The 16,451-nt window shown below is 42.0% G+C and overlaps 2 protein-coding genes across 3 annotated transcripts in view; one reads left to right on the top strand and one right to left on the bottom strand.

The window, feature by feature from the left end:
* Nucleotides 1-16,451, bottom strand: part of ACADL (acyl-CoA dehydrogenase long chain) — a 305,888-nt gene that overhangs the window by 238,564 nt on the left and 50,873 nt on the right. The window lies entirely within an intron of this gene.
* Nucleotides 1-16,451, top strand: part of LOC129323709 (ubiquitin carboxyl-terminal hydrolase MINDY-3-like) — a 42,128-nt gene that overhangs the window by 10,169 nt on the left and 15,508 nt on the right. For both annotated transcript variants that reach the window (XM_054970307.1, XM_054970306.1), the window contains exons 5-9: nt 970-1,143; nt 5,405-5,456; nt 8,127-8,241; nt 10,628-10,701; nt 11,042-11,121. In XM_054970307.1, the coding sequence (XP_054826282.1) occupies nt 970-1,143; nt 5,405-5,456; nt 8,127-8,241; nt 10,628-10,701; nt 11,042-11,121 (495 nt within the window). The remainder of the gene's footprint in view (nt 1-969; nt 1,144-5,404; nt 5,457-8,126; nt 8,242-10,627; nt 10,702-11,041; nt 11,122-16,451) is intronic.

Genomic DNA, 16,451 nt, shown 5'->3' with positions numbered 1-16,451 from the left:
ATGTGTATAGTTCTCCCTTGAAAGGCAGAAGCGGAGACCTCAGACTTACCTGGAGTCCTGTTTGCTGCTGGTGGCTGGGGGGAGCGCGGGGCCTGGGCCGGCCGCCATGTTCGAGGGCTCGCCCAGCATGCCTCGGGCGGGCCCTCGTCCAATCCGTTCAAACCCGGCCGCCCAATCAGGGGCGGCCCGGGTGGTGGACGAGGGGGGCGGGGCCTGACTGGCTGCGGGTTCCCCTCTGGTCCGGCAGTCGGGTATTTAACCCGCTGCCGGTCCCGCCCCCCTCCACTTCGGCTTGGCGCGGCTCGGGAAGAGGCACCCAGGTATCAACCAAAGCTGCCAGATTCTAAACCGAAGTAATTCATATGTAACAAACATAAGCTGTAAATATGCTACTGTATAGACTTTAAATATTCTGTTTTCAATAGCATATTTAACATGGGCTGTAGTAAGCTTCAAGTGACGCATTCTGAACATCATTCTACTGAAGCCAGTCGGAATGTTCTTGACTTACAGCCAAAAACATCTTAGCAGCTATTTTGTGTATTTCTCATTTCCCACCCATATATTTTGTGTCTTGCACATTTTGATGCTCATGCAGATAATTCTTTCCTTGTTTCCTTGCCACATGAAACTGGAGGGGTCAGTAGGTATGAAAGCAGAGCAAGAGAAACCTGAGTGAAGGAAGGAGAAGGCTGACTTATCTACCTACTTCTTAGTACATGTACCTTGCTTTCTCATTGTCCTAGAAATGTCTGTCTCAAAGTAGGCAACTTGGATTGAAAGGTGGCCTCTCAAGTAGTTAGATTGGGGCAAAGGACACCACTTTTTGACGTGTGTTCTAAGCTGCCTCGGACCTTCCAGGGAGTTCTACTGGAGAACTTTGGGTTGGATAGAATAATAGTGAATATTACTAGATGACTTCCCTACCTATCCTGTCAAAACTGTTGTTCTGACTTTTGAACATTTCAGAAGAAGAGCAGAAGACTCTCCTCTGCCATACACTGTGTGATATTTTGGAACTGGCTTGCTCTGATCATTCAGAATCATACTGTTTGGCAACATGGCATAGAGGAAAAACTGCTGAAGAAACTGCTAGTATTTCTGAGAGTCCAGCTGAAACAAGCCGACAAGAGGAGCAGCCCTGTAAGCTATCTTTTCTAACATGATTCCAAGAAGCACTTTACATTTTTGCAAAGTGCTTGTTGAAGAACATTACCTTTTCTTGTACATTGGGCAATCTTCTGTCTCATTGGTTTGTTGTACTTCAAAAATTAAGCTCCGCTTTAGTTACTGCTCATTTTATTTGAATGGCTCATATTGAATGCTCTCTGGCTTAGTTTTACATCCCATTTTATGAAACTCGGCATGTCATGACTCCCTTTCTATCATGTGTTTAGATTTAGTGCCTTAAACCCTCTTGTTATTTCACCCTCTGGGTAGGAAATGCTGCTATCAGCAATACAATTCCGATCTGGTTAACTAATTTTTTCCTGAATGTTTTTCCTGCCCAAGCATTAGGCTCCTTCATGGGACTATGTGGCTGTGAGGATGAGACCGGTATACAGAAATCACATATAACTCTGGAGTGAAAAGAAAACCCTTTATTAGTGTATGAAGTGTTTTGATTTCAAGTTGTTGGATGGTTTTTCTTCAAAAAATAAAACTGGATATGTTATTCTTCTGACTTAGATGTCACAGTCACTTCTCTCTCCTTTCACTCAGATTTCTGTTATTCATCTCACTCTCCCATGATACTCTGGCTATATCAAGATCTGACTCTCTCTAGTCCTCAATATGCCCTCTCTGAGTATTTTCCTCCTAGAATCCTAATGCCTTTCACGGTGCTATTTTGGATTCTGATTGGAAGACACTGTTAACTCCTGACTAGAGATGGGTACGAAACGAACAAAACAAAACGAACAAAATTCTGTACAGAATGGCTGGTTTGTTTGCACCGAAACAAGCGTTCTGTGGGAACGCGTTTTTACGGAACAAATGAATTTTTCCAGCTGTTCCGTAGCCTGTTTGGAGTTTGTCAGACCCCGCACCAGGTGAAACCGGCACGGGGTCTGTGAAACTGACAGCCTCTTTTCCTGCTGCCCATGCTATCAGTTTCACAGACCCCATGTTGGAACCAATGCAGGGTCTGTAAAACTGACAGCCCAGGAAGCAGGTGAAAGGGGCTGTCAGTTTCACAGACTCCGTGCCAGTTCCAGCGCGGGGTCTGTGAAACTGACAGCCCCTTTCTCATGCCGCTCTGACAGCAGGAGAAAGAGGCTGACAGTTTCACAGATCCCGCACTGGAACCAATGTGGGGTCTGTGAAACTGACAGCCCCTTTCTCCTGCTGCCCGGGCTGTCAGTTTTACAGACCCCGCATCTGTTCCAGTGTGGGGTCTGTGAAACTGACAGCCTGGGCAGCAGGAAAAGAGGCTTTCAGTTTCACAGATCCTGTGGCTGAACCCACTTTTAAAATAATTAACAATATGTAAAATATAAGAACTGGAAGAAACTGTAGTTGGGATGCATCATTTTAGCAGAGATAGTCTGAGATGTCTCAGCAGCCCTTTGTGCTCTATCTAAAAACGTGCTTTAAATCAATTTAATTGTTATGTCCATAAAATCTTTTCCACTGGAAAACGTATTAAAGATGTATTTTATTGACAGAGGCTGAGACGAAAGGCCCTGAAAAGGTTTGTAGGAAGGCCATGTAAGTTATTTATTATAACCCTCAGCCCTAAACACATTATGCAGGTGTCTGTGATTCTCTCAAACTACTGAAAAAGGAAATACATAATTAACTCAAAGGTAATATGGAGGGGGGGGCAGGTTTACACTTTGAATTCCAGACTGCTTATGTTCTTGTTCAGCACATGTTTCTAATATCTTAGATGTACCTGGTAACTCATCGTACATGTGCAGCTGCTCAGATGCATGAGTACTTGGGAGTAGGTCCTCTGAACTGAGTGGATCCTGTTTCTGAGCATGAATAGCTGATGTGTTGCGATCTTAAGAGTACAAGATTCATCACATGTTAAACATTAATATAGTATAAAGGATCTAGATAACAAGGATTATCAAAGGACCAACACCAATTCGAAGTCTTCCAAAACTGGAAAGAACAGTACTTCTAATACCTTTTAATGTTATAAGTATATATGCAGCTGTCATTTCCAATGAAATGACCAGATTGATTATGGAGTATATGCATTCTTTGGTAAAATAATTCTTAATGGCAAGTTCCTATTTACATGGAATGACCCCATAAAAAAGCAACATGGAAGTTAAGTTCAAGTACATAAAATGGGATGCAATGGAACTTCACTAGGCAAATTTTTTTGGTATTAAGTAAGGACAAGCAACTGTACTGATTAGAGCTATTCATAGGAAAATGGCAGCATCAGACAAGGGGCATGTCATCCATATGCATTTTGTCATTTGGGCATTTTGACTTTAATCCAAAGATTTTGTTCTTATCCATTAACACATTCTAACCTGGAAAACCCTGCAGCTTGTTGTACAATTACTAGGAAGCAAGGCCTGTATATTGAAAAACAGATGCCATGCGTAATGAGTAAAGCAAGGGATTAAGTGGGGGTGCTAGGGTCCCAAGTGCCGTATGCCCTATTGGGAATGGGAAAAAGGACAGAAGTATCAAAACTGTTAAACTGAGAGTGAGGGGTTTAGATGTTTAAAATAAATGCAAAAGGTGTAGGGTGTAGAAGTGATCGTTTTCTCCTTTTACACAGAGCAAATATGGAACTGAGGTTCCATATTTGCTCTGTGTACTAACTGCAGCTCTAAAATGTTTTCATAATGTATGTGGGTAGTTGGAGAAATGCCAAAGTTGAGACTTCAATCACTCATCGTTTTTGTCCATATCTGACTTGATATTACATTTTTCTCCTTGATATTTTTGTCAAATGCTGAATTTGGCTGCTGTAGCTTAATTTATACCCCTCCTTTTTCATGCACAGCCTTCTTCTTTCAATAGTGTTTGTTCCTATGGCCATAATTGACCACTAACATGCTGTTTCTGCCATTCCACTTGGTTTAGCAGTGTCGTCATGAAATTGGCAACAATAACTAACCCACATATTGCCAATGTGAAATCTACTTGTTTCATCTGCTTCATATTTGTGTTCACCATCCAATGATAATAGTGCATGTTTTCAGGTTCAGAGATTTTTATATCATTGTTCCCTCAAGCTATTTTCTTAATTTTTAATTCATTTTTGATGCAGTGGGCATTAATCAAATGCAGAAACACCCTTTATTAAGGTTTACGTTTCATACCTGTTTACTTTTACAAAATAAATGTCTGTTGTACTAAACTTTCATTTAGCAGTTCTTGTGCCTTCAACCTCCTAAAATGTGATTTTAGTGGGCATACTTTTTCTTAGTACAATTTTAAGTTTTCTCTCTAAAGATTTAACCAAATTAAACTAGTTTCTGAGGGGATGCTTTTCCTCCTGTGTAATCTGAAGTGTACAAAATTGCAGCTACAATTTTTCCTCCGTTATTAAATGTTGGACTTTTACTCACTAAAGTTAATTGTGGCACTGATTTCTTAGATATTTACTTTTGGGGCCTAAATCACTTTTATAGAAGGTCAGCAAGCTTAAAGTGTGTATCTTCACTTATTGTTGTTAATCTGAGTAATCAGCAAGTAGTTATGCATTTCCATTTTGCTTATTCCCTGAAGAACAGTAGCTACTCTCCAGATTTTACATGAAGAAAAAACTCATTTTTACTCAAAGTGTGAGGAAAGGGTGATATAAAGTCTGTTGAACCTGGGAAGGTACTAAATGCTGTATTTTTCCCCCTGCCTCTTGGTTTACCTAATGGTCTTGGTTTACCTAAGTGGGATCATTAAAAATTCTGGAAGGGAAGAAAAAGGGTTGTCTAAACCCTAATTTTTCTGCTTCATTATTTTCCAGGAAAATGTATTCACATACTGTTAGAAAATACCGCTTTCTAATGTTGGTTCTGCTCAAACCCTGGTCCCTATAACCATGCTCACTTGTCTTGTAGAATATCTATTTGATTAGCACTATTATGTGTTTGATATGCTTGTGCTTGGTGACTTTTTTATAGTGACTTATATATGGCTAAAAATACCCTGAAAGTTCTCAAGGCTATTGAACTGTAGAGGTTTACTGGTCTTGGCAATATTCTGGTACCGTGTGATTGCATATGCATACAGTTCACTGTATGGTGGAGTCCTAAATGAGTTGCATTAACCCAGTTTCTGCCAAATTCCTTTGCAAAGGGAGCTTGCCCAAAAGAGGGGCAGGATGGGGAGGAGTTAATACATGCGAGGCTTGAAAGTATTCTGGCTTGCTATGTGTTTCTTGTGTCACTTTTTGCCGTGTGTAGTGCTGAAAAGTGTCTCTTGTATATAGCTGCCTTGGCTGTCGAAGAGCTTGGCTTTGAGCGATTTCATGCATTAATTCAGTAAGTAACATGTTGGAACACTAAAAATACACTATGCGCAACAAACAGCTTCTTGAAGGTATAAGTCTAATGCAGTTAATCTTAAACTTCATGTTTAACTCAAGTTAAAAATTTATCTTTAATTAGACTCTAACAAGCCATTGCTGTAAAGCTGAAAAATGTGATAACTAGAGGTGGGCATGGTCCAGAAAATGGACAAAAATTTTGCATGGTCTGGCCCAGTTCGTGGTTCACAAACACACAGTTCATGGGACTCACCTTTTTCATGAATTTTGGTCTATTTGGGCTAGTCCGTTGGTCTGTGGTCTGTGTGTCCAGACATCTAGGCAATGGAGAGGACGTCCGCAAACCTTTTGCAGACCTTAAAAACTTAACAGGTAGCTCTGCCTGCCAAGCAGAGAGCTCCCATTCTGCTCTATGTGAGCAAGGAGGAAGAACGAATTCCCTAGGCCACGGAGGGGTAGACATTCTGCAGCCATGGTAACACCAATCTTAGCCCTCAGAACCTTGATAGGCGGCTCTGCCTGCCAAGCAGACAGCTCCCATTCTGCTCTATGCAAGCAAGAAGAAAGAATGAATTATCTAGGCAATGGAGGGGTGGACGTAATGCAGCCATGTCAACACCAATCTTAGCCCTCAAAACCTTGATAGGTAGCTCTACCTGCCAAGCAGAGAGCTCCCATTCTGCGAGGGAGGGGTGGATGTTCTGCAGCCAATCTTAGCCCTCACATCCTTGATAGGCAGCTCTGCCTGCCAACCAGAGAGCTCCCATTCTTTATGCAAGCAAGGAGCAAGAATTAATTTTCTTGGCCACAGCTGGGAAGGTGTCTGTGTGGTAAGTGAGGGGGCTCTTCCCCCACCCTTTTCTGTTTGATTTTGCCTCATTGCAACTTTTTGGTGCTGCTACCCAATGGAAGTCAATTGGCATTTGTGACTCCAGTATTTACTGGAAGTTTCCTGGGGGCGGCCGCTTTGGGGGTCTGTAACTAGCACATCCAAAATGCAATGTTGACCAAACTTGGACGGTGGCTGGAGGAGAGGCTACTGAAGATTCTCTGTGAGTTTGGGCTCTCTGGGTGTGAAGGAGGTGGAGCCAGGGCTGCCAGAAGTGATGGACCATGGACCAATGAACCGGTCCATAAACAGGGCTGGTCCATGGAAAGTTCATGGTCCGTGAAAATCAATGGACCATGGGCCGGTGGTCCATGGGGTTTTCCTGGTCTGTGCCCACCTATAGTGACAACTTAACTTGATATTTGTAGAGATCCTAATATGCCCCATCCCCCATAGTTCCAGCCCTAGTTAGCAGGTTTATCTCTGAGTTATGAATGTGGTCCAGAATAGAATATTAATAATTGGACCACATATTTAAGGGGAAATACATTATTTAGTCAAGCCAGGTGCTCATTTAGTCATGAGTAAGGGTGTGTGCTTCGGGTTTCTGATCTGGGTTTTTAACCTGAACCAGGCCAGATTTGGAAAGATTCTGGATTCCGGATTCGGCTCCAACATTGCTGAGCCAATTCAGGAATCCCAAAGCAAAGCTTCCTGAAGTGATCCATCCCACTAAAGGAAGCTTCAAGAAAAGAGCAACACTTTTCTTGTTGCATGCAAGTGGCAAGAAAAGTGTTACTTTCAAATATCTACAGACAGGGCTTTTTTTCAGCAGGAATGCGGGGGAATGGAGTTCCAGAACCTGTTGAAAATGGTCACATGGCTGGTGGCCCCGCCCCCTGATCTCCAGACAGAGGGGAGCTGAGATTGCCCTCTGCACCGGCGCAGAGGGCAATCTCAACTCCCCTCTGTCTGGAGATCAGGGGGCGGGGCCACCAGCCATGTGACCATTTTCCCCGAGGGCAACCCACTGAGTTCCACCACCTCTTTTCCCAGAAAAAAAGCCCTGTCTGCAGAGCATACCAAAACGTTTAAACATCTGAATCCTGAAGCGGCTTGCTGCCCCAGAATTCAGGTTATCCCAAAGCAGGAAACCCAAATATTTTTTGAGTGCACATGAGCAACGTCTGATTGTGCATGAGAACATTTCCACACCTGTATCTGACTTCATGATGCACAAAATCCATCTTCTAATCATGTCTATACTGCAAGAGGCTTCTGAATGAAGCCTTAGAGCACCATCCATTCAGTTGTTAGAAGCAGCAGCGGGGAGGGCACCTGAGCACACATTGTCAGTTAGATAATGCGGCAACGACATGTGCCTGTCCTTCAGTGCTTGCTGTTCTGATCTGGAGCCAAAATTCTGTATTCCTTTTATTTAATTTTAGGGAGTAGAAGTAAGCATGCTCATTCCCAAGAGGAAATGCTCACTTGGTCTTTTACCAGTGAACATAAAATTTAGATGCAGTTGAGAAATGTTGGTCATCTAAATAAGAGCTGCCAGTTTTCAGTATGAACACCATGTGAAAACTTCGCAGGTGAGGCATCTCAGTATTTAAATTCTTACACACATTGGTACATTAATAACATTAGTATTGTGTACATGCTGTAACCATTGTTTTTCTCCAGTAGGCAATGGCTAATGATTGTGTTGCAAGTAGTAATTGCAGATATTCCTGCATGCCCTCATTTTGGTTTTAGTCAGTTATTAGATATTTAGTTTATGGGGGTTTGACAGTAACTACAGTCTAACCTACTCTTCTTTTTAATCTTCAGCAAGCAGTCATTCACAAGTTTTCCTGACTTCAAAGATGCTGTTTGGAATCATTATTCAGTCTGGACAAATAAATTTGGAGTATTGCTTTTTCTATATTCTGTGATACTGACTAAGGTTTGTTAAAATTAGATGCATATTTGTTATCAAGAAATGTCTGGAAATGCAAAATGAAAGTTCCATCTACAAATCTTTATAATCTCCATGTTAATTTTATTTTATTAAGCCTTGAACATAAATACGTCTTATTTAAAGCTGTTGTACTGGGTCTCCTGATGACCCTTCCTCCTGAAATGATAAACTGCATCACAGAAGATGACAAATTCTCTGTTAAAGCTTATTTTGCTGTTGCCACTCTCTTTATGTAGAATTTTGGAGTTTCCATCAACAGTTTCCCACAATGACTATGTAGGCACTGAGTCTATAGGATTATTTTATGTTTGGGGGAAAAGATGCTGTCCTATTCTGCCCCATTATCCTCATAAGTGTACATTTACATAATGTATAATATGCAAGAGCATGTTCATGGTGGCTAAGTGGAAGGAGTGAGTACTAGTCTATCTACCCTGAATTACTGCATTCATCATTGTTCCCTCTAATTCTCAACTTTTGGCTTTAGTTTGACTTTACTACCAGTATTGCAATTGGATACCTTTATAGTACTCTGGCCTAGATAGCCCAGATGAGCTGGAGTTTGTCAGATCTCAGAAGCTATGCAGGGTCAGCCTTGGTTAATTATTGGATGGGAGACTTACAATGAAAACCAGAGTTCCAGAGACAGGCAACAGCAAACTACCTCTGTTAGTCTCTTGCCAAGAAAACCCCGCCAGGGCTTGCCATAAGTCAGCTATGACTTGAGGGCACTCTCTACCACCTTTATAGTATGAGCAAAAGTGCTACTAGCACTTTACAGTAAAACAGTTTCTAGACTAATTGGACTGGATGTTGACTGTATTAATAAGGGGGAAGGGAAAAGCCTTTTGTTCTGCTAGGAAGGCACATTAAAATCACATTTGACAGAGTCTACCCCTATTTTAGTAGCCTTTGCTCCATTCTGTGTCAGTAAGTTCCACAACTTAACCATTCTGTACAATCTGCTCCCTCGTTTGGATAACAGTCTGCTTCAGCTTAATAAAACTAGACTCTGCCCCTGTGCAATTGGACCTCAAACACAGCTGGAGTGCACAGAACAAAACCTGAATCGTTACTAAGTCTCTGCGCTGTGAGAGACATGACTGGCACTGGTTGGAACCAGGGCTTTTTTTCAGCAGGAACGCATGGGAACGGAGTTCTGGAACCTCTTGAAAATGGTCACATGGCTGGTGGCCCCGCCCCCTGATCTCCAGACAGGGGGGAGTTGAGATTGCCCTCCGTGCCGCTGTAGCGGCATGGAGGGCAATCTCAACTCCCCTCTGTCTGGAGATCAGGGGGCGGGGCCACCAGCCATGTGACCATTTTCTCCGAGGGCAACCCACTGAGTTCCACAACCTCTTTCCCCAGAAAAAAAGCCGTGGTTGGAACTCCAGGAGGGACAGGGCCTGCCCCCGTGGGCCATCCACAGGTGAAGAATCTTGCCCCCCAGTCCTTTCACTTCAGAGTAGACACCATAGCCAGACTTCTTGTCCCTGTTCATCTCAGTGGGATAGGACTTGCTGAAATCTGGTTTTTTTACTAAGAAGAATGAGGATGAAAGGATCATGAGAGCCTCTGTGATTATTTAATAGGTGGAGGTGATGCAGATGTTAAAGTTAATGTGTTGGGTGAGGAGAGCAGGAGAGAAAGTCAAGAGATGGGTGCCTGGCTGGTAGTTAAGTGCAGAAGGTATGGGGAAAAGAGCCACTAGGTTGGAGAGGCTATGGTGATGCCAGGTGGAACTAGGCAAAACAAAAGGCCAGGCAGCATCTCACTGCCTTAACATCTAAATGCTTGTCCCTCTCCCATGTGCAATGCTTCTGTTGGCTTTGCTGGCCTGCTTCTCCCTTTCCTGTACTTGTTGATAGTGGCAGCTCCTGTGGGAGCTGATAAGAGCTTCAAGCTGTGAGTGGGGAAGAAAGTGGTCTTCCCTGTGGAAATGGGCTTATTCCCTATAAATATTTCAGTACAGCATTCCATGCTAAAATTAGAATCTCTCTCTCCCCTCCTCTCCAAGACCATTTCTAGCTTCCTCTTGTATTGCTCTCCCCGTCCTCCCATGCAGCAGCAGATCTGCTGTCCCCCACACTCCTTCCTTGTTGTCATAGGTGTCTGTGACTGGAAAGTCTCTTCCGGTGTGTTGGCAAGTGGTTTTATACAACCTTGGCTACTAGGTAGACTTGGTTGTTGATGATTTAGCTATCTTGTTGAAACAGTCAGAGTGGAAAGAAGCAAATAGTTAACATTTCCTTCTGATGCCAATCTTTGACAGAAATTAAGTCATATCTGTTCCCTGTCTTGTATTTTGTGGGGAGCTATTCTTTTAGCAGAATCATATTGTCAAAACACAGTAAATATTTGTATTTTTTAGGGTATTGAAAACATAAAAAATGAAATTGAAGATTCAACTGAACCATTGATAGATCCTGTTTATGGTCATGGAAGGTAATTTTTGTGTGATCTTATATTTACTTTAAATGATAAATGTGCATAACGCTTGACATTTCAGAAATACAGAGTTTTAAAATAATTGACAGTAAAAGATATCAAGGATTTTATCTCCCCCTCCCCTTTTCATTCTGGGATGTCTTGCCAAATTTCTCCACTACCTTGTACTCCTGTTCCATTATCTTTGTTATATCCTTTTAAACTAGGTAAACTGCACTGGCCTTCTGAACTACATCTGTTAACACACTTAGTAATTGTAGTTCTACTCTGAGTTAAAGTTCATAAAAAGGTAGAAAATATAACTTATTTGCAAACCTAAAAACCTGCTTTCTTACAGCCAAAGCTTAATTAACCTGCTGTTGACCGGACATGCAGTTTCTAACGTCTGGGATGGAGACAGAGAATGCTCAGGAATGAGTAAGTTTACGATATTGATTTGGCTATTAGGTGGCAGAAATTATGTGTTCTAAATAGTTGTCTCCCTTTGCGTAAATGATACACAGTTCTTATGCATTAAAATTGTTAATAGTCTAGTAGGTTTAATTGTATATGGCCAAAGGCTGTCACAATACAGAGTTAAGAACAGTAAAAATTGAAATTTATCATACAAGCATAAAATACAGTTAAAGCATAAAATACATGAAAATAGTTGCATTGTAGAAATGTGAGTATTTTCTTTTTCCTGGATATTGGATATCATCTTCTTGCATCATTACGCTTTGGCTATCGTCCTTGTTGGCAGCAAAAAATGTCGTCGGTCATACATTGGCTCTCCGTCTAAGTTCTGCTTTACTAGCTAACAAATTATTAAATGTTTGACAGAAGCATTTGCTTCAGGATTCTAAGGAGAGGCTCAGGCAACTGGGGTGGGTGAGTGTGAAGGCCACTTCCAATTTTAAGTCAGCATTGTCACCATCAGAGGGGGCCAGTTGAACAAAACCGTTCGAAGAGCTGTAGAACTACTGAATTTACACCACCATTCTTGTTCATTGATATCCAGGGTACCTTTCACTTTAAACTCTTGTATAGATTCAAAATCTAATCAATATTTCCATCCTGTATGCTTTGCTTTTAAATCTCATGTTCATGATGCAGAGGAACATACAAGATACACTTAGCACGTACAAGAGTTTGATTCTTCTTGTTCTGGCCTTTCTTTTTCTTTATCCCACCAAGCTTACACCTAATGAAATACTGCTCTGGATGAAGGGTCCAATATTTCATTAGGTGTAAAGCACTGTTACTGAAAGTGGAAATAGTTTAGTTTTGTTTTTTTTAAGGGGGGGCAGCAAGGGGGAGAACAGCAAACCACAGGTCACTGCCCCACATAAAACAAGAGTGTGCTTTTCCCATAAGCATATACATGTAAATAGTGAGGTAATTCAGTGGAACATGGAATTCTGGAAATTCTGGTTTATAAAAGGCATAGCAATTTCAGAGGTAGAGGACAACACAAGGAATCACGATGTTTGGTTACGGGTTTTGTCCATTGTATCTTAATAACTTTCAGTGAAGTTTCACGTTATTTGATTTACCACAAGATGGCAGTAGGCCCTAAGGAAGAAAAATACTTGAAGCTGTAAGAATCGGAGAAGGAAAACCTACTAGTTTGGTGTAGCGGTTAAGAGCATGGGACTCTAATCTGGAGAGCCGGGTTTGATTCCCCACTCCTCCACTTGAAGCCAGCTGGGTGACCTTGGGCTAGTCACAATTATCTGGAGCTATCGCAGCCCCACCCTCCTCACCGGGTGTTTTGTTGTGGGGATAATAAATGACATACTTTGTAAACCGCTCTGAGTGGGCATTAAGTTGTCCTGAAGGGCAGTATATAAATCAAATGTTGTAGTAGTTGTTACTGTTACTATTTTACAAGTTTATGTGCCAGTTTCACATGGGGTAGGCTTGGAACATCTCACTTTGCCTCCCATTGACCATCATTTGAATCTTGTAATAAGAGATCTGATAGTAGTTTCATGCAATCAAGCCAGTGTGACCATGTGAATGAGTGAAACTTGGCAAAATCTGGCCTTGGATGTAGGCATATACCCTAAGTGATCACAAACTATTCGCTAGACTAATACACATGGCGCTGGTTTTTTTTTATGTGCCAGTCCTCCCTTTTCAGAACATTACTGTATGTATTGTCGAAGGCTTTCACGGCCAGAGAACGATGGTTGTTGTGGGTTTTCCGGGCTGTATTGCCGTGGTCTTGGCATTGTAGTTCCTGACGTTTCGCCAGCAGCTGTGGCTGGCATCTTCAGAGGTGTAGCACCAAAACACAGTCTTTTGGTGCTACACCTCTGAAGATGCCAACCACAGCTGCTGGCGAAACGTCAGGAACTACAATGCCAAGACCACGGCAATACAGCCCGGAAAACCCACAACAACCATTACTGTATGTAGCCATTTGCTTATAAATGAATTAAAGAGGAGAATGAACTGACTTGAAAATGTAACAATGTAGATTGTTTTGTCTTTCTGAGATTAACAGTGCGGAGGGTTGGGCTACAGCACAGAATAGATGGCATTGCTTCTTCTGTTAAAGATGTATCTTCATAAGGAAAGTGGCTATAGAGCAGGCTACATATTACATGCGAATTTGTATAATTAAGTACCAAGGGCCATCTCTTTTTTTCTTTTTTGTGTAATGAAAAGAAACTTCAACTTAAGGTTGAATGAAAATTGCTTTAAACGTTTACTGCTACAACATCCCCCAGCTGTTTCTCTCTACCCTTGTGGGATTCCAAAGGCATGTTTACCCTCGTAAGGCATCAATTTTTAAAACTGGTTATTGGCTGTAAAATATAGCTTTTCCTTCCTAAAACACAAACAGAGATATTAGGGATGTAAAACTGGGTCTCTGATTAACAAAACAATAGCAAGCCATGAATGAAGACGGATTTAAATGTAGTGCTGGCAGGAGAAAACTTTTCTATGCAACTTTACACAACCAGCGTCTTGTGTAAAACTGGGTCACACTGTGTGTGCAAAGTGGCTGTGTGCGCTTAGTTAAGTCACCAGAGATGTGTATCCTGTGCTGCTGTACTGGCATGCTAAGTAAGCCAGACAACTGCTTTGTACAGATTGATGTCCAGTTTGAACAACAGATTAGCAAGTGCAAAGTCATATGAGTAATGTCGAAGGCTTTCACGACCGGAGAACGATGGTTGTTGTGGGTTTTCCGGGCTGTATTGCCATGGTCTTGGCATTGTAGTTCCTGACGTTTCGCCAGCAGCTGTGGCTGGCATCTTCAGAGGTGTAGCACCAAAAGACAGAGATCTCTCAGTATCACAGTGTGGAAAAGATGTTGGCAGGTCATTTATATCTACTCAAGCCGCGCTTTCTCATTGAGGAAATTAATCATCTAAACCATGCACTTCAGGCAAATGGCTACTCCAGAAATGAAATCCGAAGAGCAATTAAACCCAGGATGAATCAAACAACCAAGGAAAAACAGTCTCCTACAGGAAAAGTGTTTTTGCCATATATCAAAGGAATTACTGATCAGATGGGAAAGCTTATGAAAAAGCATAACCTTCAAGCAGTATTCAGACCCACCCGAAAAATACAACAGATGCTACGATCAGCAAAAGACAGTAGAGACCCCCTCACCTCTGCAGGAGTATACCATATACCCTGCAGCTGTGGAAAAGTTTACATCGGGACCACAAAGCGTAGCATCCAGACAAGAATAAAAGAACATGAAAGACACTGCAGACTTGGACAACCTGAAAAATCAGCAGTGGCTGAACATAGCCTAACTCAAACAGGGCACAGTATCTTATTCCAGGACACCAAAATACTGGACAACACTTCCAACTACTTTGTCAGACTGCACAGGGAAGCCATTGAAATTCACAAGCATAAGCAAAACTTCAACAGGAAAGAAGAAACCTTAAGAATGAACAGAGCATGGTTTCCAGTTCTGAAAAACACCAGGCTAACAAAACACTCTATACCCGACAATAGCCCTGCAGAGAAGATTAGCACATCAAGCACCAATCCATATGCAAAAGAACCTCCTCAGGATACAGTGAAGCCTCCCGCCATTAGCATTCCACACCCTGGGAAACTCTTACAGGATGACTCAGCCCAACCCCACCCCTCCGAAGTAGATATAAATGACCTGCCAACATCTTTTCCACACTGTGACACTGAGAGATCTCTGTCTTTTGGTGCTACACCTCTGAAGATGCCAGCCACAGCTGCTGGCGAAACGTCAGGAACTACAATGCCAAGTCCACGGCAATACAGCCCGGAAAACCCACAACAACCATCATATGAGTAAGTTTACAAGCACTTTAAAAAATGGTTGTGAACATTCCCTCGCTTGAGTAAATTTTCCCTCCACACAAGCAGTTTGTCAGCAGTGACACGGAGCACAGTTTAAGCTAATTAGAGTTTCTTGTAAACCAGGATCTAAAACCACAGGTTGAAGTGGGTTTCAAATCCTGATAAAAGGGAAAACTTGGATAGCCTGAACCACTTTTAATATTAGTGCCAACAAACTGCTTAACCTCCATTAAGACTGATGAGGGTTTTTTTCCCCTTAGGAAAGGGAGGAGCTCCGTAGGCTTCCTTCCAACTTGTTCAGCACGGTCAGCATGATATATGGCTGACTTAATGAATGTCTTACCCATTATAATCACATTTGTAATGCCAGTGGTCCAACTACTGTATAACTTGCAGCCCAGTAGTGGAACGGAGATTATCAGAGATCATGAACTGATTTTCAACTCTGCTTAAACCTTGAACAGGAATAGCAGGTTTCAACATAGTTTGTAAGATACAGGCATGAAAAAAATAAGTGGAAAGTGTTTGGGAAAGCTGCTAGTTTTTAGGGCAATAATGAGAAGGATAACAGCAAAATAATTTAATAGGAAGGGACTAAGGGGCATGAATTTTGTACAAAGCCTTATGAATGTCCTTCCTAGGAGTTGAAGCCATGTTAAAAAAAAGTCATATGCCTCTGAGTTCAACATGCTGCCCCTGCTATTGTTGTGGTCTCAATTTCCCAACGATGTAGGTTTTTTTTAACTAACAATTCAGAATTCTGACTATATAAGCTTTGGTCTTCACCGTGGAAACTGCTAGTGCCAAGTCAGTGACATTCACCTAGAAATGCCTTTGGGTTCTTCTATAATTCCAGATGTTAATATGGTGCTCTCGTTACAAGGATCTTTGCCAACCTTCATCCTCCACTCTGATGTATTCAACATTTGTGAGGAACATGAAATACCGATCTTTTGCAGAATTGAAAAATTCACGACTGCTCTGCTTGTAGACATTTTATAGAAGGGCTTGCATGGATGGAGTTAAATAGGCACATTTTAGTAGCTATGGTTGCTCGTAAGTTTTTGGCATGGTCTCAAGTTCATAAGAATTAACTCTAGTCTTGGTTGCCTAGTCTTTGTCAGATAGGACTCTTAACAAGCCAGCTTCCTGCAGCCACCTGTCAAGGCCCCCTGTATCCACAAGTGGCCCGAGTGGGAGGTCAGGAACAAAATGTTCAAAACTGGGGAGTGAAATCTCATTACCCAGGGTAGCATGCCACCACCAGTCTCTCTTAATTAAACCCTCATCTGTGAAACCGAGTGACAAGTTCCCTGCCCTACTGTGTATTAAACCAGAAGTGAACACCTGCAAGGTAGGACACCTGCAGATTGAGTTCCACAAAAATACTGTTTGGGTAACTGAACAAAATGGGCCAAAGTACTGGACTCAGATTGAAGCATATCACAGAGATA

This window comes from Eublepharis macularius, chromosome 2 (assembly GCF_028583425.1).
Source record: "Eublepharis macularius isolate TG4126 chromosome 2, MPM_Emac_v1.0, whole genome shotgun sequence".
Taxonomy (NCBI): Eukaryota; Metazoa; Chordata; class Lepidosauria; order Squamata; family Eublepharidae; genus Eublepharis; species Eublepharis macularius.
Note: the sequence above shows the minus strand (reverse complement) of the source record. Positions and strands in the feature narration are given on the sequence as shown.